At 37.9% G+C, this 21415-nt stretch overlaps 1 protein-coding gene across 1 annotated transcript in view; it reads left to right on the top strand.

Moving 5' to 3' along the window:
- The window catches only part of MRPS9 (mitochondrial ribosomal protein S9), a 64960-nt gene extending 43841 nt beyond the window's left edge, over positions 1-21119 (top strand). Inside the window, exons 6-11 of the mRNA XM_046663551.1 lie at positions 4715-4800; positions 5672-5747; positions 8128-8296; positions 9246-9354; positions 13447-13616; positions 20413-21119. Coding sequence (XP_046519507.1) covers positions 4715-4800; positions 5672-5747; positions 8128-8296; positions 9246-9354; positions 13447-13616; positions 20413-20504 — 702 coding nt within the window. The 3' untranslated portion in view covers positions 20505-21119. The remainder of the gene's footprint in view (positions 1-4714; positions 4801-5671; positions 5748-8127; positions 8297-9245; positions 9355-13446; positions 13617-20412) is intronic.
- Positions 21120-21415: the final 296 nt, after the last annotated feature.

The raw sequence follows: 21415 nt of genomic DNA, 5'->3' as shown, positions 1-21415 counted from the left end.
ACGAAGATTCCAGACTCAACAGGAAAAAGTCCTGAGGACTTAGTATCACAGAATTCTGACTTAGTTTGTATCTTCTTTGTAACCTTGTGGTGAGTATTTGAAACTCCTGGTGTAGTGCTGTTATCTTTAAAGACACAGTTAAAATAGTGACCCTTCTCACAGTGAGGTATTGTGAAATAACTGCTCTACAACTATGTAAAGTGCTTATTTTTAGAAAGCTACAGACTAGTGCTGACATATGTCCACGTGCTGTTTCAAGACTTTTCTTGACAACAGGAATGAATTCAGCAACAGAAATTGCTCTTCTAGAAGTATCTTTAATATACATTTTCCTCATATATGAATAGTTGCCACTGTATACCTTGTATGTTCTAAGTGCAAGAATTAGGAAAATTAGTTTTTAAAAATTAATTCAACTTATTGCCTCTGTTGATTTTAATCAGATCACTTCTTTTATAATGGTATAATTGTTGTTATATGATGGAATGTTAATTTGAATAGTAAAAATAGATAGTATCTGAGTTACAAGCACTTTTACATAATTACCCCTGGGTGTGCCCTTTCCCAGAGTTCTTTTCTATATGACCTATATGTGAGACTATTTCCCTTTTTATGTTGAATAGCGTCACATGACATATAAACTATGTAGCATATTGTATTCACAAAGTGATAGCGAAGGTCTACGATAGAAGTATGTCACTTGGAACTTTAAGTAAACCACGATAAGTGGATTATATTTATGTCATTTGATTTTGTATACACAACTAGCCAAAAAATTGATAAGATTAAATAATAAGATTATTATTTAGGAAATTGATTTTCTGTGATTTTTTTTTTTTACCAAATACATATCTTAAGTCAGTTACTTTTTCTGTTATTGAGCTAGTATCTAAGATGACGATGATTATTAGTTCGTTATTGTATATTTTGTATATCAAAATACAGTTGACTCTTCCTTTACTACCCTCCCAAGAAGTGTTACTTGTTTACCCTTTCTAAAATTAGTATTTCTACGTGATTAGTATAACCAAAACAGATTTTAAATTACTAAAATCACAATTTTAGTCCAAAAATCACATTGCTCATGCTCTTAGAAGGATTTAGTTTAAGCATTTCTTTTTTGCAACCTTAGCATCTGGTATTTTCAAATTAGGCACACTCTAAATTTGACTCATACATTATGGAAATCTGATGACATGAGGGGTGGATAGGTTTGCTTTGATTTTATGAAATATTAATCATAGCTGTGATTAATGATTCAGCATTTCACATCTGGGTTATTCCTGTCATATTTGAAAATTATACTATTAAATACAGTATATAAACTTAGTGTAGGTGAGATCGTGCTATCCTCTTGTGTCCCTTAAAAATTAAATGGAAACTTAACAATATACTAGAAGCTACCAGTGATAATCTGTGATGTTGACAGTTTCTGGCATATTTTATACCCTCAAGGATTTTTTGATATAAATTAGTACACATCTCTTCAGGGAGTTGAAGCTATAGAATCTACTTTCCAGAGAACCGTTCTCTCTAACTAACCAAGATAGAATCTCAAGAGTAGTTTTATTATGTAGAAGAGAAAGAAAAATAGAAATGGTGCACCAATAAACTTGTTTCAGTTATTTGCTTCTTGAATGCCATATCTCACCCCGGCTGTCATTTCTTGACCATTACTCTAGGTCAGGCACTGTGCTAAATACTTTACATATATTTTCCTATTTACAGAAGTGTGTGGGGTGGCTTAATGAGCATTATATTATATAATTTGATGGATTGCAACTGTCAAAATGTATGCATTTGTGGTAAATGAATAGAATTTACCGTGTTTGAAATTTGACATGAGTTTTTCACGTTCCACATTTTTTCTGATTATTTTACTTGTACTATTTATAAATTATTATGGAGCTAAGTACAACACTGGAAGATAATAACATAGTAAAAGAAAATTTTAAGAAAAATATGGATTTAAAATAAAAATTGCTCAAAAGTTGCTGGAAAATGATGATGAATTTAGCAGCACAAACTGTCTTGAAATTTATCTAGAAGCAGGTGAGTTATCTTTATTTTAGTGGCCTTGGTTATTTCAGAAAATCAGATAGACCCTTACAAGCAGGGGAGGGTGTGTGATTGCTGTTGTTGGTGTTCTCTTGGATTCATATTTTCCCAACTAGATTGGAAAGATACAACATCTCTGACTTATGCGCTCTTAGAATCTCAGGACTCTGGAGCAGACCAGCTGAGAGACTGATGCCTTTCTTTCCCCAGAGTCCCCAGATGTCGCAGTCTGGCTGAGGCCCAGCCTGCTGATGGGCCAGTGCTGGGTACACAGTGAGATGCTGTTTGTGCTGTGCCTGTCCACTTCGTACAAGTAGGGGAGGATTCATTTTTGGGGGGTTCTTATTGTCCCTCTTCACAGCACTTGGGAATTGCTTTTTAGAACAGAGTTAGAAATTTTTCTGATACACTATCCAGTTGGGGTCACGACCCACTATCTTAGCCTTTAAAAATGAGTTAAAAAATACCCTAACTGCAAGCAGTCAAATGAGGCTTACCAGTTCTTGGGAGACAGATTGTAAAATTTTATTTGAAGTTGAATAGCAGGGATATATTCTATATGTGTATGGTTCACGTTGGTTCTTGCTTTCCTTAAAGTGGACAGTTGTTGTTTTAAATTGTCAGATATGTTTTTCTGCTGCTGTAGGTGATGGATTTGTACTTTGAATGTAGTTGTAGAGATAGTTATACTTAATATGGACGTTAGAATGAACTAAACTTGTCACTTTGCTGTTGTGTTGAACTAGACTCCCTGTAGTTCCGGTGTTTAGCTCCAGACTTTAGTGTGCATTACTTGGGAGCATCGTTAAAACAGATTACTGGGCCCCACCCTAGAGGTTCCTCTTTAGAAAGTCTGGGTGGGGCTAGACTCACCAGTTCCAGGCTTGGATGCCGCTGCTGGCCACCCTGGGAACTTACCTGTAGAATCACTCAGCTGGAGATTGTTTCCTGTCTACTGGGAGGGTCTGTAGCTCAGCCCCAGTTTTGTAGCTTCCAAGTGCCGCTTCTCTTTTTTTTCTCTTTGCTTCTTTGTCTCTTCTAAGCTATCAATTCTACTGCCCTTATTGAAAAACGAAACAAAAAAATGCTCTTAATGCGTCTCCACAGCCACAAGAAATGAACTTTTACGTCCTGTCTCACTAAGAAGTCCTAGCCCATTGAGTATAATCCAGCTTTTCTCACCTATATTGATGCAACTCAAAGGCTGAGGCTGTATATCTTCTTTTCTTTTCTTTTTTTACATTCTTTTTCCCCATGAGAGAAATGGATTCCTGAAAAGAGGTTGCAGAATGAAGATAATAATAAAATGCAAGCACTGGTAAATACAAAGACAGTGGCAAAGGGACCCTTCTATTCTTAATACTAACTCTTTATCAGCAACATTGTGATCTAATGTGGCAGTCTAATCAGAGCCCAGGACAAGTTGCCCCCAAAAACTGGAAATTATTAATTAAGACTGTTTGAGACATGGATGGACATCTCTATCAGTAGCAAGTTGAGTCTTCCAACATTAGCTAATGATATTGGAAGGTGTCAAGATTAGCAAGAAAATATGTCATTTATATCATCTCTAGCTTATCCTTTAAAACTGTCTATTTGTTCGTTAGGTATAAGTATGGTAGATCATGTGTAAATTGTAAGTGAGTGCACGCATATTGAATGTGGAGTCCTCAAATGATTGTTTGCTCAGTCAGAAATATTGGGAGACAATTCATATTATTCTGCTTGTTATAAACTCATTTCCTAGAAAATGTATTTCATTGATAACCTTTATTGCCAGATTATTGCTTTTTTTTTTTTTAAGATTTTATTTTTTTCCTTTTTCTCCCCAAAGCCCCCCGCCGTTACATAGTTGTATATTCTTTGTTGTGGGTCCACCTAATTGTGGCATGTGGGATGCTGCCTCAGCGTGGTCTGATGAGCAGTGCCATGTCCACGCCCAGGATTCGAACCAACGAAACACTGGGCCGCCTGCAGCGGAGCGCGCGAACTTAACCACTCGGCCATGGGGCCAGCCCCAGCCAGATTATTGCTTTTTACAAGTTCTAACAAAATGGCAAATTTTCCCTGACTTGCGTTACAATTTAACAAGTGACAGACACTCACAGACTTTGTTAGAAAGTAAATTAATAGAAAGAAATCAAATTATGAAAAATAAATCAAATAGTAAACTGTCCTTAAGACACAAACTACATGGTGAGGACTTAAATATTATGATAAAAATATTAGATAAATACTTCAGCTATAAATACCATAATTTTTAATGGGTAATTCTCTAATTTTAAAGGCATATTGCTATATAAATTATGATTTTTTTTAAGGAAAATTTTCAGTCCTGTTTGTGGAACTCTTAGGAAAATAGTTTGTAGCTTTGTTTTGTTTTTACCAACCTCATTGGAGTTGTAAATTTTTTATAGAATTATTTAAAACTCAGTTGGAGTTGTGTGCTACTACGTATGATACTAAATTCTCATTGACATTACCATTCGTTAGTTTGAAAAATAGTATTATTAAAGAGCATTTTCAGTATATTGTTTACTGCGTAGTGAGATTATTTGAGGAGGTCACTTTCGAAATGAGAGGTACACAAGGGAAAATACAAAATAAAAGTAATGTCCTGTGTCTTATTTTAGCATGTGTATTTTATTTGCCATAGGAAGCATATGGAAAGATACTAGATGTAGAAAAACATCAAAATCAATTGCGAGCTCAAGGTCTGTTTTCAGAAAAAACTAAAACCAAGTAAGTTGTTTTTTTTTGCATTGAAATATACGAAAAGTTTGAACTAAAAACATGCCACTTATCATTGTTGGGTTTTAGGCATACTTAAAGCCTAAAACTTTGTTCAGTATTTCACCATTAATCATTAAAATTAGGGGTCAAAATAGTGGGTGAGTTTTTTTCCTTTGGGAGGAAGTAAATGTTAAGGTTATTATTTTTATATCGCTTCATTTCAGATTTATATTTTAAATGGCATCTAATTACTATATTTGAATATGATGTCCTCGGAATTTTTGTGTATATAAGTGTATATTTAGTTAACATTTACCTGCTTTAATTTTTTTTGGTATTTCAAGGTTTCTGCTTCCATTTGGCAAACAGTGATAGATAGATCCATCACCCTGAGCGACCGGTTTTAAATTTTGGCCTGGTTATTCACCTATTTCTTCTTGGGTAAAGGACCCAAGTCTTTGAGCCTACCTCGTTTAAGTTCTAAATACTACGCCTAGCCCTTTATTTGGACTTTAATATTACTTTAGTCCATTGATAGGGTAACTTTGTGTCCATAACATCTCCTTTGAAGTAAATTATGAAAAACAAGTGCAGTTTCAATTGTTAAGAAATCTGGTGACTTTTAATATCAAATGAGTTCCACAATGGCATGTTTAACTCTTCAAACAAAACGTTTACTACACAGGGTATCTCTTCTAAAGTAGATTGGGGAAATGAAATAATATGTCTCAAAAATTGTTTACTTGAATGAAATTTTACAGCTATATAATACAAAAATTTGTTTCTGAATCAAGAATCTCTACTCCACATGGGATCTTTTGTGATATAACTCTTAATTGCATGGTTAATTGAAAAGGGAATATGTGTGATATTTTAACAGAGACCTGATTGGCAGCAGATGGCTGATTAAGGAGGAACTAGAAGAAATATTAGTGGAGAAACTGTCAGATCAAGATGTGAGTAATTAATCTTTTTAATTTGAGGGGACCTGTGCCTTAAGAATGCACACAGTTGCTGTAGTTAGGATCCTAATAGTCGTGTTCCTCAGAGGCAGGTGTTCCTAAGGCAGTTTTCCTTTTTCAGATGTATTTATGGTGGATTTCTGCCGTGGGCGGGCCTTATCTGTGGTCAGGAGGGTGGCATGCCTGGTCTCTAGACCCTCTTGATGTAAGTGCCCCTGTGTGCCTTGCCAGTTGTTCTAGGGAGTGTGGCTGATGCCATTTTTCTTCTCCTTCAGTAAAGCGGATAGCTAATTTTACAAGCTAATGATAAGTGTAAGGAGCTATTACAGGTTAAGTAGAAAAGGAATGAGGCACATGGTTCCACCTTCATGCAATTTGCTGCTTCCTGGCATACTTATGTGCAGTGTCTGTAAGGCCAGTATTTTCATCTTGGAATCTGCAAAGCCACCTGTATTAGAATCCCTTGGAATGCTGGTTGCCAAATGCAGTTTCCTAAAATTCAGACCTACCTCAGAATTTTTAGGATGTCACCCAGAAATCCATATTTTTAACAAGCTCTCCAGGTAAATGTTATATCATATAAATTTGTGATCCCTGCTTTAGGTCTTAATTGGATTCTTTTTTTGTTCAGTGTTCTAATACATGTCAATATTATCAGAGGAAATTTGATGCTTTAAATATTTTGATATTCTAAATTTAGATATTTCTGGAAAGTTTGAGTGTAGGTAAATTTCGTAAATTGTTCAGGAAGGGGTTTTTCTTCCATGGCAGTGGCTAACATTGTTGGTACCTTGCCACCATGTAGATTTTCAGTCATGTACTTAAATTGCTCTTTTTTTTCTCATTTAACGTATTGGATAAATTAATGATTTGGAAAAGTTGCAGTTTGCTTAAACCAAGGTGTCAGGCATTTGGTGAGTGGCAGATCTGGAGTTAATTTCTAACATCCTAACTGCCAAGTCAGTATTATTGCACTTGGATCTTACTAAAAAATCTCCCTTTGCTTCTCCATTGAATTCATCATTTCATTGCATCTTCTGTTTTTTGGCTGCTTTGATTTTTATGATACAGCTGCTCTCTTTTTTTGAAAACATCCCAGGGACTTTGTTACAAGTGTGCAGCTATAAAGACAAAACAAATATATATTAATCTTCTGTATTTTGGGAATACTGGCTATCAGAAGAAATCCTAAAGCTGCTGGCTGGTATCAAGATGAGGGAGGTAGGGGTGGTCAGTGACTTCTTATGCCGTAATCCTAGTTCATGAGCAAGGCTATGTCATACCTGTAGTTACCCCTCTGTAGGTTCACCACTAGTCACAGCGTATGCAATGGAATTGAGAGAATAGCTGAGAACAAAGGACATAGGCCTGTAAATGGAGACAAGGCATGGAGCTTTATCAGGCTGGGTCGCGTAGGTGGCTAAGTATTTCACCCTTACTTAGAAGATTGCCTTTTCTTTTATTGTAACATCATAGGAGGCAGTTATTGAAGCAGTCTTTTTAATCTTACTACTGAGGTTTTTATATGTTTCATTTGGCAGGTTTTCACTATAAAGGCAGTGGTAACAAAGATGAGTATGATTTTTAGGATTGGCGAAAACATTAATAAGGTTATCAAAAATTGGGTTTCACACTCCATATTAACTAAGGATCTCAAGTGTTAGTTGTTTCCTTCTGCATAAACACTTTAGAATGATTATTCTGACTTCTAATTTTAAGGGGTTAATACCAAGTTGTTTACTTTCTAATCACATGTTTAAGAACTATTAGAAAAAATGCACAGAGTAGCGAGGATAATTTATTTCAAGAGGTTGCCCTTTAAGTCAAGTATCTCTTGAATTTTTAAATAGCTTGATTGTTCAATTTTAAAGGAAATCATAAACATTAAAGTAACACAGCTTGAACCGCTAAAGATATATTTGCCAAATGTATTATGAAATATAATTTCAGAGGTACGTTTTCTCAAAATCAGACTTCTTCCATTTTATTATACATAACTTACTGGAAATTATTTATGAAGCTCCTCTTGATACAGTTCTATTAAAAGAGTAGAAACTACACTTGAAGATTATCTAAATATTGTTTGAAAATGAATTTAAATCTCAATTTCATGTAATCATAATATAGAGAAATTGATTTGTCTTTGAATGATAAATCTCTTTGTTTCTGGAAAGAAAAGACTGAGCACTGAATGCGCACAGGGAAAGTGCTGCATCTGCATGCTGTTTTAAAAGCAGCGTGAAGGTGCACAAGTGTCATCCTGTCAAAATTCATCAAGAAAAGCAACATTGGAAAGATCAAGTATATAAAAATAGAAAAAATTTAGCAAATGCAATTACACTTGCATCTTCTAATGAATTTTTATTGTCTGCAGTACGCGCACTTCATTCGGCTGCTAGAGAGGTTATTGACATTGCAGCGTGGTGGTGCTGAAGAAGAATTTGTGCAGAGGTTTCGTAGGAGTATAACTATTCAATCAAAAAAACAGCTGATTGAACCTGTGCGGTATGACGAGCAAGGAATGGCCTTCAGCAGAAGCGAAGGTAATGACGTTCCGTGGAGAGAAAATAAATTTAGTGAAGATTGAAAAACTACAATTATTTTTGTTTACTGTTGCTCCCTGATAGTCATTTGATTTGATTTGTTTAATGTTTGCTACTCCTACATTGGATTTCCTAATTTTTAAGATTCTGTTGAAGTTTTTGAAAAGTGAACCTTATAACATCCAAGAAAAAATGTGGACACATACCTACATAATCATATTAACACTTTTTATTTTCACATTTTTGTATTAAATCTTTATTTTGACATTTTCAACAGGTTTCGGAAACAATGAAATATTTATAATAAAATTTTTTTATATAAAATGGAAATGCTCAGTGAATCTGCATGTCAGATGCTAAAACTATGAAATGTGAAAACTTTAGGTCCTCACTCACATTTTCTTTGTAGGTCTACAGACATCTGATGTGGTGTAACTTAAGAATTGATTTACTAAATGATAATCTACAACTCTTCAAAATTTAACATCATTCCTTTCTCATTTTCAGTGTTTTCAAAGAAATATGACCTTTCCTGAGGATTCCTTTCATTTCTATCAGTTATATTTTATCATACTATTCATATATTTTAAAAATTATATGATTGGATATATTCTTATTGAATATGAAAGGATACTATGTAAATTGGTTGATTTTATTCAAGTAATGTAAATAAATATGGATTACTTTGTTGCTTGTTAAGACTAATTTAAAATCATTGTAGTTTTCCTAAAATGGAATTGAAGAACAAAATTACCTCCTGGTAAGCTTTATGACATCGATTATGGTGTCGTTTACCCCTTTCATTTTTGTTCCACTTGTAGTTGTTACAGACCTTTCCTATAGACAGTGTTCTATATTGTTATTCTGGGGAAAAGATTGGATGCAGTTTCAACTGTCTCAAAGCTTTGGTTGTTAGGAATTTTACTAATAGAAACTTTCTGTTTTAAAGGTAGAAGGAAGAGCGCAGAGGCAGAAGCAGTTGTGTACGCTCACGGCAGCGGGAGGGTCAGCGTGAATGGCACCCACTACCTGCGCTACTTCCCTGTGACCCAGGACAGGTTGGGTTTTGCTTTGGCTTTTTGTTTTTAAAGAAAATATACTTTATGATACATTATGATCAATTAAGACTTGTGATTTTCTGAATGGTTATTTCTCTTTACCAATAGAATTTATCAAACTAGCTAGAGGGATGCTATCACTATTTTTTATGTGGTTTTCCAGATTTTTTTTTTTGGTGGAGGATTTGCCCTGAGCTAACATCTGTTGCCAATCTTCCTCTTTTTGCTTGAGGAACGTTGTCGCTGAGCTAACATCCATGTCAGTATTCCTCTGTCTTGTATGTGGAACACCTACGCAGCATGAACCCGCAAACCCCAGGCCACCGAAGTGGGGCCTGCGAGTTTAACCACTATGCCCCGGGGCCAGCCCCGAGTAGTTTTCCAGATTTTTAAAAAGCATCTTTAGAATTCCTCATTAATTGAATCTTCCTCCTCTTTTCATGAGATCCTTCTGGAATTTGAGTATTTTAGATGTACCTTATGTTCTGAAATGCAGACTATGCCAAAATGTAAGAAAATCAGATTTCCACTTTCTGTTTCCCGAGTTTAGGGTGGGCATGCACAAAACACTGCCACCACACACCCATCTTGGCCCTCACCATCTTAAAGGCTAGGAAAATACTTCATCGCTTTGGACTTTTCCTGTTCAGAGGAGATCAACTATGTATATACTGAACAAGCAAAGAAACCTGACATTTATGCATTAAAATAAGAGCTCATCAGGCGTTGCCTAGTTCCTAGTGCTAAATATGGCAGTTTTATTTTTTGAACTTTGTATCCCATGGAGAAATAGACTTTAATCATAAATGGGTATGACCATTCAAATCTTCTAAATATACTCATCTTAGGTCTCTTTGTGAGTCACTATGTGAAGACCTCTTCTTGGGATGGTGATTGTTTTTCCTGTAGTTACTGTCATTATCCACGGTCACAGAAGTTCTGCATGATTATTCCTCCTTTCCTACTCCTTCTCCTGTCCTCTGAATGTGTAGTGGTATTTAAGATCAAAAGGGGTAAAGCTCTTAGGATCCCAATGCTTATGTCAGGAAAAGAGGACCTTGCTAATGTAGTGTAAGGTTTTGAACAGAATAATTACTTCACGAAATATATGTTTATTTTATTTGTGTGTGTGTGTCAAGTAGTCTACTCTAATTCCATTTAATGGGAATTAAACGAATTCTGCCATCATCCTCACAGGGAAACAGATGGAGGAGGCTCTTATTTCCTTTGTGAAAAGCCAGAGATCCATAACTGCAGCATTGGGGACTGCTAGGAGGAATGGAATTTGACCAATAACCTGTCAACTTGTTTTCAGATACATCTGATGACTTAACACCGAGTCTCAGTTGTGACTTGATCTCTCAATTAAATTATGTGCTTTGAACTTACCCCGTTTGAATTCAACAGGCATTTAGTAAGGGTAGGCTGTCTGTGCCCGCTCTTGTCCTGGGTGTTGTGAAGATATCAGAGCTATTTAAGATCCAGTTTCTATCATCAAGAAATTTCCTATCTGACTGGGAAGCCTTGGGCTGGGCTTGGTGGGAGTGGGCACCCAGACTGCCTTGTCATCTTTGCGTAGTTGTAGGGATTTGGGCGGCCATGTTAGCTGTGGACTGGCCTTTCTTCCCGCAGGAGCAGCTCGGGAGGTTAGCGGTGAGGTGACCACTGACCAGTAGGAGGACTACTGAACCAGGAGTCAGGAGATCTTGATTCTAGTTCTGTTTGCTGGCTGTGTGACCTTAGCCAGGTTGCTTAAAGGTCTCTTCCCTAATTGGTAGGAGAGAGTTGAACTTGATCTCTAAGATGCTTGCCTGAAAGTCAGTTGAACTGCTTACTCATCCTTTCTTTAGGCTGTTTTTATACAAACATAGCAACAGATCATTGGGGATGTTCACTTTGTTGCCTTCCCGGCATCATTGAGAATTTTTATTCATTCTTTCACTTATGCAACAAACATTCATTACTGTGGGCCTGGTACTTGGGAATACAAAGATTAATAACCTCTCTGATTTGGAAAGGCCTTTGCTCTGTCAGTCAACGAGTATAGCAAGTCTTAATTGATGATCTGTACAAAAATAAATACATTCCTCACACAGCACTAGCCATGTAATAGAGATAAGGTTACACTTTAAGCAATTGTAGAAAAATAAAAGAGAATATGCAACTATACGTGTGCTACATTACATGCTGTAGAATTGGTACCATAGAAGTAGCCTTCAGAGAAGATAGAAATGGGGAACTTGGTTATTTATTTTATTTTATTTTTCAAAAATACTTTGATTATATAACAAAGAACAAAATACATTTGATTCTTTTAACTCGGGATGTCATCTGAGGTCCTTGAGAGATGTATGTGGAATATTTTGATGCCATGTGACCATTTTTGCATGTACTAGTTTGTAGTCCAGGTAATTAAAATCAATAGCTATATAATCATTTTTGATTGTTACACTTTGGGAATTTTTCACCTATTTATAAATTTAGTGTTGTACCTCAGTGTATACCAACTTCCCAACTGTCCAGACTCTTCTTAGTGGTTCTTTCTTACCTTGACGACTCTAGCTCACTTACTCTGATACATCTCAAGTCAGTGTAAGTTTCTTTATTTATATCAGCACTTGTTGGGGAATCTTAAAATTTTAGTAATTAAGACAGATAAATGTTTAAGCTCACAAACAAGTGGGTGACCAGAGCTTTTCTTCGTAACATCACGTATGTCACTAACCCACTTAACTCTGGTAACTGTTGATGCAGAGGCCTATGACACGTGCATGTGACAATCCCATAGATTCTGTCTTGGCCCCTATTTCTTTGCTGGTAAAAGGAAATGGTAGAATTTGATTATCAACTTCTAAATTTTTTTATGATGATAATATTACTTACAATAGTACTATTTTTATAGTGTTCCTATTTTTGATTTGGTTGCTTTGAAACATTTGTTCAAAAAAGCCATATAGATTTATGTCATTTCATACCACTACTTTTTGTTGTTGTAGGAGTGGTTCATACCTATTGAAACAATGTTCCTATTGAAACAGTATTGTTACAAATTCCAATTAACCATGCCCTTCAAAGGTCTTGTTCTGTCCATCTATCGCATGTGACTATTTTGCTAGCATAATCCAAGGAGTAACGCTTGAATGTCTTGCCCATACCCCTCTTTCAGTTTCACTGTGTTAGAGTAAGCTCTATTTCGGGTCTAGAAAGCGAGAGTGTCAGACAAAGCAAGGAAATGCAATATAAACCGACTTGTCTAAATAAAAATTCAGAAATATTAAGGCAAAGTAGCAAAATCAAAGTACTTGATAAAGGTAATGATGAACACTGTACCTGGCACATAAACGGTGTTCAACAAATACTTGTTCCGTTGAGCGAGAGGAGGTCCGGGGCCATGTTCTGTCTGTGTTATTTCTCTGGCCCTGAGGTGTCTGCCTGGGACTACATGGGCACTAGCTGACTGTGGAGGGAAGCAGGCATAATGGGTTGTGCAGCGTGTCACCTGGCACCAGGCAAGTAGCAGGACTCTGCAACCTAGAGAACTGTTAATAGGAGTGCGTATTTCAGTGGGGAAAAAAAAGTTGAATGTGGTTTTAGTAACTTTAAAAAGTAAGCATGTCAGGATGAGCATATATATACGTTATACAAATATAGTACACTTTATTTAGTGAATCCAAATGGCATTTAATAATTGCTTGGGAAAGCCTATTAATATTATATGTGATTATTGAATCCAGAGAGGTTAGATTTGGTTGATTAATGGAGCTTCCCAACTTTAAGACTTCTTTACAAGGTTATTTCCAAGCCTCACGAAGTTCTCATGAGATAAAGAAATCAACAGAGAGTATATTGCGATCTCCAAGAAAAAGAGGAATAAACCTTCTCTCAGCAAAGCATTCTAAATATCAGAAATATCAGTGTTCTTCATATAATGGATTGATCAAGAAGTATGAAAAGTGTCATAGTGGATTGATTGGAAAGTATGCACGCTGGCATGCATGGTATGGTTTTTGTGAATGTTCAGAATGTGAGCAGTTTATAAAATCGTGTGTTGCTACAGTAAACTCAACTACGTTTTCTTGTGATGTGCTTTAGAGAACAGTTGATGTTCCCTTTTCACTTCCTTGACCGGCTCGGAAAACACGACGTGGCCTGCACGGTCTCGGGCGGCGGGCGGGCGGCGCAGGCCGGAGCCATCCGCCTGGCCGTGGCGAGAGCCTTGTGCACCTTTGTCACCGAGGAAGAGGTCGAGTGGATGAGGCAAGGTATGAGTGGAGTCGGGGGGGCATGGTTGTTCTCATGCTGTCCCTGAGTGTTTATCTGACTCTTGTTCTGGTTACCTGAAATCAGTGAGAAGACACTTAAACGTGCAGTATGCTGGTTTGCCGGCTCCTCTTTTCATGCTCCAGAACTGTAACAGTATTTTTCAGTTTTGATTTCTACAAAGTGAACTTCACTTAGAAGAAGAAAACGGAAGCACTCCCAACATCAGAAAGTTTATTTTGGCCTTTAAGGCATAGCCTTTTGTTTAGGGTAACAAGTAGTGCTCAGTTATGTTTAACAGATGAATTGGTGGTTTTTGTTTTATCATAGAAAGTTGTAGTTATTTAATGATGAAGCTCTTAAGGTATTTCTTTCCAAAATTATCTGAGATTTCTGTTTTTCCATTGTGAACGTTAGCTCATATTTTACGTTCTCCTACTTACTTTGTCTGTCCCTGTCACCCCATTGTGAATACGAGAGGTTGTGCAATGTGAGGAGGAAGATGCGCTCAGTTTGTTCATTAGGGCGCTGCTTTAGCATTCATAATAAATCAGGGCAGCTCTAGCTAAAGATGACCTTCGCACTCTTTATGAAGGGAAGACAGCGCTATGGGTGCTGCTAACCAGCTGTGTGGCCTGCACCAGTCAGTTACTACCGCTGGCCCCACAGCCGCTTTCTGGGCAAGTAAGATGGTCTCTGCGCCCGCTGCCCTCCCACACCAGCCGCTGGGTTCAATGCCACCTCTGGCTTAGGCTCCTCAATTTTTTAAGCCTCTTAAAAATCCATTTGCTTATAAACAATTCACCGTTTTGTGGGACTCATATCTGGTCATTAAAATAATTTGATAGGATCTTACATAACAATTCTACTAGTTTGAGTGACTGTGTATATTGAAAAGTAATAAAGTATTACTTATAATTTATTTTCATTGCAGTAACATTGGTTTATAACGTTATATAAATTTCAGGTGTACATGATTATATTTCAATTCCCGTGTAGATTGCATCATGTTTGCCACTCAAAGACTAATTACAGTCCATCACGACACACATATGCATAATCACCCTTTTTGCCCTCCTCCTTTCCCACTTCTCCCTGGTAACTACCAATCCACTCTCTGTCTCTATGTGATTGTTTTTTGTTGTTTGTGTCTTCTACTTACGAATGAGATCATATGGTATTTGACTTTCTCCCTCTGACTTATTTCACTCAGCATAATACCCTCAAGGTCCATCTATGTTGCCACAAATGGCCTGATTTCATTGTTTCTTATGGCTGAGTCATATTCCATTGTGTATATATACCACATCTTCTTTATCCGTTCATCCCTTGATGGGCACCTAGGTTGCTTCCAAGTCTTGGCTATTGGCAATAATACTTCAGTGAACATAGGGATGCATGTATCTTTACACATTTGTGTTTTCAAGTTCTTAGAATGAATTGGTAGAATTCACTAGGGAAGCTCTCTGGTCCTGGACTTCTATTTTTGGGGAGGAATTCATTACTGTTTCCATCTCCTTACTGGTTATTGGCCTGTTCAAATTCTCTATTTCTTCTTGATTCAGTTTTTGGAAGGTTGTATGATTCTAAGAATTTATCCATTTCTTCTAGATTATCCAGTTTGTTGTCCTATAGCTTTTCATAGTATTCTCTTATAATCTTTTGTATTTCAGAGGTGTCCATTTAACTTATCTTTCATGTCTGATTTTATTTATTTGTACCTTCTCTCTTTTTTTCTTGGTGAGTCTAGCTGAAGGTTTGTCAATTTTGTTTATCTTTTCAAAGAATCAGGTGTTGGTTTCACTGATGTTTTTCTGGGGTTTTTTTGTCTCTTTTATTTTGCTCTGATTTTTATTATTTCCTTCCTTCTGATTTTGCGCTTTGTTTGTTCTTCTTTTTTCCATTTCCTTTAGGTGCACTGTTAGATTTTTTATTTGAGATTTCTTATTTGTTGAGGTAGGCCTGTATTGATATAAACTTCTCTCTTAGTACTGCTTTTACTGTATCCCATAGATGTGGGCATGTTGTATTTTCATTTTCATTTCTTTTCAAGTATTTTTTTATTTCTCCTTTGATTTCTTCATTGATCCAATCATTGTTCAGTAGCATTTTGTTTAATATCCACAAATTTGTGGCTTTTTTGATTTTCTTCCTGTCGTTGATTTCTAGTTTCATACTGTTGTATTATTTCAATCTTCTTAAATTTATCAAGACCTGTTTTATGGCCTAATAGGTGATCAGTCCTGGAGAATGTTCCTTGTGCGTTTGAAAAGAATGTGTGTTCTGCAGTTTTTGGACGGAATGTTCTGTACGTATCTACTAAGTTCATCTGGTCTAATGTGTCGTTTAAGGCCAGTCTTTCGTTATTAATCTTCTGTTTGACTGGTCTATCCATTGGTGTAAGTGGAGTGTTAAAGTCCCTCACTGTTATTGTGTTACTATCTGTTCACCTTTTATGTTTGTTAATAATTACTTTATGTATTTAGGTGCTCCTATGTTGGGTGCATAGATATTTACAAGCATTGTATCCTCTTGTTGGGTTGTTCCATTTCTCATTATGTAGTGTGCTTCTTTGTCTCTTTTTACAGTTTTGTTTTAAAGTTTATTTTGTCTGATATAAGTATTGCTACCCCCACTTTCTTTTCTTTGCTATTTTCATGGAGTATCTTTTTTTCTATCTCTTCACTTCCAGTTTGTGAGTATCTTTAGGTCTAAAGTGTGTCTTTTGTATGCAGCATATATATAGGTTGTGTTTTTTTTATCCAATTGGCCACCCTATGCCTTTTGATTAGAGCATTCAGTCCATTGACATTTAAAGTAGCTATTGAGAAATATGTATTTATTGCCATTTTGTTACTTTTTTTCTAGATGTTTCAATAGTTCTTCTCTGTTCCTTTCTTCTTCTCTTGCTCTCTTCCCTTGTTGTTTGATGGCTTTCTTTAGTATTATGTTTGGGGTCCTTTCTCTTAAGTTTTTGTGTATTTATTATAGGTTTCTGGTTTGTGATTACCATGAAGTTCATATATAAAAACCTACATAGCAGTCTATATTAAGTTGATGGTGTCTTTAGTTTGACCTCTTTCTAAAAGCTCTACTCTTTTACTCCCCTCCTCCCGCATTTTATGTTTATGATATCATATCTAACCTCTTTGTGTGTGTGTGTGTGTGTGTGTATCCGTTACCCTCTTATCATGGAAATAGGTAATTTTAGTACTTTGGTCTTTTCACCTTCATAGTATTTTCATAGGTGGTTGATCTGCTACCTTTACTATATTTTTGCCTTTACCAGTGATTTTATTGCTTTTTTTTTCATACTTTTCGTCTTCCTATTTGTGGTCTTCTCTTTCCCACTTAAATAAGTCCCTTTAGCATTTCTTGTAAGATTGATTTCTTGGTGATAAACTCCTTTAATTTTTACTTGTTTGGGAAACTTCATCTCTTCTTCCATTCTGAATGATAACCTTGCTGGCTAGAGTATTCTTGGCTGTAGGTTTTTTCCTTTCAGCACTTTAAATATATTTTGCCCCTCCTAGCATGTAAGGTTTCTGCTTAGAAGTCTGCTGATAGCTTTATGGGGTTTCCTTTTTATGTGACTTGTTGCCTTTCTCTTGTGGCTCTTAGGATTCTCTCTTTATCTGTAGTTATTGACATTTTAATTATAATGTGTGTTGGTGCGGGCCTCTTTGGGTTTAAATTGTTTGGCGCTCTCTGTGCTTCCTCTACCTGGATGTCTGTTTCCTTCCTTAGGGAAGTTTTCAGCTTTTATTTCTTCAGATAGATTCTCTGCCCCTTTGTCTCTCTCTTCTCCCTCTGGGACACCTGTAATATGACTGTTAGTATGCTTGAGGTTGTCCCAGATGTCCCTTACACTGTTCTCGTTCTTTTTCTTTTATCTGTTCAGCTTGGGTGATTTCCTCTAGTCTTTCTTCAAGCTGGGTGATCCATTCTTCTGTTTCATCTATTCTGTTATTGAATCCTTCTAGTGAATTTTACATTTCCAGTATTGTATTCTTCATTTTTGATTGGTTCTTTTTTATATCTTCCAGTTCTTTGTTGACATTCTCATTGAGTTCATCCATTCTTCTCCCAAGATCAGTGAGCATCCTTATGACTTTCTGTTTGAACTCTTTGTCAGGTAGATTGTTAATTTCTCCTTTATTTAATTCTTTTTCTGGGGTCTTGTCCTGTTCCCTTACTTGGAGTGTATTCCTTTGCCTCCTCATTTTGCCTCTTTCTCTGTGCTGATGTCTGTGTATTAGGTAGGTCAGCTACGTCTCCTGGTCTTCGAAAGGTAGCCTTATGTAAGAGATGCCTTATGAGGCCCAGCAGTGTGCTTGCCTCTCATCACCAGTTCCAAATGTTCCAGGAGTGTCCCCTGTATGGGCTACATGTGTCCTTCTGTTGTGGCTGGTTTGGTCTTGCTGCAGGTGCCTGGGGAGGCTAGGCTGTTCCCCCAGCTGGTTGGTTGTAATGCTCAGCTGCATGGGGCTGTTATGGGCTCTTCAGTCACTTTATCAGGCATGGGGAGCCCTGGCCACAGTTGGCTGCAAGGTCTAATAGCACATTCCTGTTGCAGTTTTTGTGTTAAGTGAGTAGGCCTCCAGCCTGCAAGGCTGTCGTCAGCTCTTAGGATTGCAGCTGAGTGCGGCTAGCCCCAGGCACAGAAGCACCCAGTTGTTTCAGGCTTTGCAAGGTGGGGCCAATCTCTTGTGTGGCTGTTTGAGAAGCACACGACTGCTGCAGCTGACAAGCCCCACCACCCACAGGGCCACACACACCGTCAACACAGTCCTGCCCTGTGCGCATGCCACAACCCCCTGAAGTGGACCCAGTGGCCCTACTGCAGAGGCTTCACACACTCCACCAACGCCCCACCCACTCCACCTACTCCTCATGTGTGCCCTGCCACTCAGAGCAGACCCAGTTCTGTCCTGGCTATGGAGGATCCAGGCACCCAGCCTGTGCAGGCCCAAAAGCCTGAGGGCTTGCTGTTGGGTGGGGCCAGTCCCTAGGGCAGGCTGCCTGCCCTGCTGAGCTGGGTTAAATCAGTGCTCTAGTGGGTGGCACAGACCCTGGGCTTATAGGCCAGGAGAAGAGCTCCAATGGCGTCTGTGTCAGATGCCTATACTAGGTCACAGTAATGGCTGCCACCAATATCTCAGTCCCTGGAGGGATCGCACCTCTCACCAAGATGTCCCAGAGCCTATCAGGTGAGTCTCTTTTCATCAAAGGACCATGCATCTTTCTTTCTGGTGATTTTAGGTTGCTTTCCGAAATAGGTGAATTTGCGTGTGGGCCCTTTAAGAACCAGCTTTTTCCCCTTACGTCAATAGCTTTTCTGGTGGTATTTCCCATTGTTGTTAGTAGCCAGCAAAGCCAGATATTATGACTCTCATCTTGGTTGTGCTGAGTCCAACAGCTGCTTATAGTAGTAACACTCTCCTGCTCAGGATGCCTACCCTCCGGGGAAGGCTGCGTACCTTATGGTTGCTCCCAGCCAGCCATGAAGCACCATGGCTTGCGAATGTGGCTTTTTTTGTCTTCCTAAGGAGTTTCTGTCTCTTCCACGTCAGTCAGGACTGTCCATTATTGTGGGGGTTCTTCTTCTCCAGTTTTCAGTTCTCTCTCGGGTCATTGTTCTAAGAGTGGTTGTAAATTTGTTGTGTCCGTGGGAGGAGGTGAGTTCAGAGTCTGCCTACACCGCCATCTTAACACCAGCCTATTACTTATAATTTAAACTAGAATTTAGACAGGTTTTGTCTGCATTTTGTCCAAAATATTGTTTTTTATTCCATACCCTCAAGTGTAAGTAAATGCAAAAATTATGGGTATATAATAAGCATTTGAAGTTTGCCTTTGCTGTATAGCCATTAAAAGATCCCTAATAAAATATCTAAGTCTTGTATACAATGCAAAGGAGTGCTAGTGTTGGAAGAGTAAAGAAAAAACAATGAAAAACTGCGGTCTATTTACATGTTTACAAAAGCAGTTTCAGAGCTTTCTCATCACTGGCGTCCTGGCATCTGTGGTCTTTACTAACATGCTATGGCTCCAGCCACGATGGGGCTGCTCCATTTGGGCCGTGTGCTGAGACTACCCTGGCAAAGCCTAGAAATCATGATTGCTCCTGGTGATTAGGAGATGGAAGCTTCCAGTTTAAGCTGACTTTCTTCTTCTAGATTAAACTGTTTATGCAGAGAATATAACCCTAAAATTAATTTTTTAGGTTCTGAAACAAAATACCAAGGGATAGTATTGTCACACAAATTAGAATAATAAAAGCTTTTTTCCTCAAATATGTTTGATAAGCCATATTTTATGTGCATGTATATTAATGAATACTATTAATATATGGTGTCTGTGTACTTCCTCATACTTCACCATACACTAAGCATCTCTTTTCTACCTCTTGTCTCTATTCTGACTTTCACGACTGTCATAACAAGTAGGCAGAGAAGTTCCATTCCAGTGAATAGTGACTGCCCACACAAGAGCAGCTTTATCTTAAGTTGAGCAAGGTTAAAAACCAAAGAGGAATCAGTTTTCATAGGATGAGGAAAGCAAACTCAAATAATGTAGCTGCAGTTGGTCTCAGAAATTGGAAAAATATTCTAAAACAGTGAAAGCAAAGTGCTGTCAGGAGATTTATAGCGGGCTGGTAAGTTAGTACAGGTCTGGTTGCTCTCCTCTACTTTTTCTCTGACAACGGTACCTATAAATTCATGCAGTTGACCTTTTCTCCTGCTAGGCAACTTGCATGTTCCGTGGTTCATAAAGGCTTCTCTCTTTACGCTGCAGCTGGACTACTTACTGCTGATCTACGTGTCAGAGAACGGAAGAAGCCAGGCCAAGAGGGAGCCCGCAGAAAGTTCACCTGGAAGAAGCGCTAAGTGTGTTTTCACAGGGAAGGAAACGCTGCGGGTGTGTGCCTGGCACGTGCAGACGCACGGTAAACATTTGCAGGCCCATGTGAGGGCAACACTATCAGACATGTGTGTTGTGAGGTGATTTATTTTTAAATGCTGCTTTGTAAAAGTCACCTTTTAAAAATAATTTTTAAAAATGTTTAGCTTCCATCTCCTACTTTATTTTTTAAACTTTTTCAGAAAATAGTTTAGAAGCATAATTCATAGAATCTTGGCATATTAGACCTGAAAGGAACATTCAGCAAAATCTAGTCAAATAACCTTAGTCTGCAGACATAAAGGCCCACCACCTAAAATTAAGTGACCTACCAGAGCTACATTGCTAATTTAATGATGGAACTAGACTGGAACTCATTCCTCCTGATTCTGTTGTTTTCCCATATGGCAGTTGTTGTAAGGGATTTTTCAAAATCGAGAGATGAGAGTGCTTGTTCAGAAGAATGAAATAAGTTGAGTGTCTTTTTCTTCTTCTTTTTTTTTTTTTAAACTCCCCAATCTGCTAACTTTTTTTTGTTTTGTGAGGAATATTAACCCTGAGCTAACTACTGTCAATCCTCCTCTTTTTGCTGAGGAAGACTGGCCCTGAGCTAACATCCGTGCCCATCTTCCTCCACTTTATATGTGGGACACCTACCACAGCATGGCTTGTCAAGCGGTGCCATGTCCACACCCCGGCTCCGAACTGGCAAACCCTGGGCCACTGAGAAGCGGAACGTGCGCACTTAACTGCTGCACCACCAGGCTGGCCTCAAGTTGAGTGTCTTTGTCAGGAGCTCAGCCAAGCTGGAGAGGGCTACACTGCCAGGTGTCCAAGAAGCTAATTCAGACAACAAGCCAGTTTCCCCCACACCCAGCCCCTGGCAGCCACCAGTCGA

Source organism: Equus quagga, chromosome 5 (assembly GCF_021613505.1).
Source record: "Equus quagga isolate Etosha38 chromosome 5, UCLA_HA_Equagga_1.0, whole genome shotgun sequence".
NCBI classification, from domain to species: Eukaryota; Metazoa; Chordata; class Mammalia; order Perissodactyla; family Equidae; genus Equus; species Equus quagga.
Note: the sequence above shows the minus strand (reverse complement) of the source record. Positions and strands in the feature narration are given on the sequence as shown.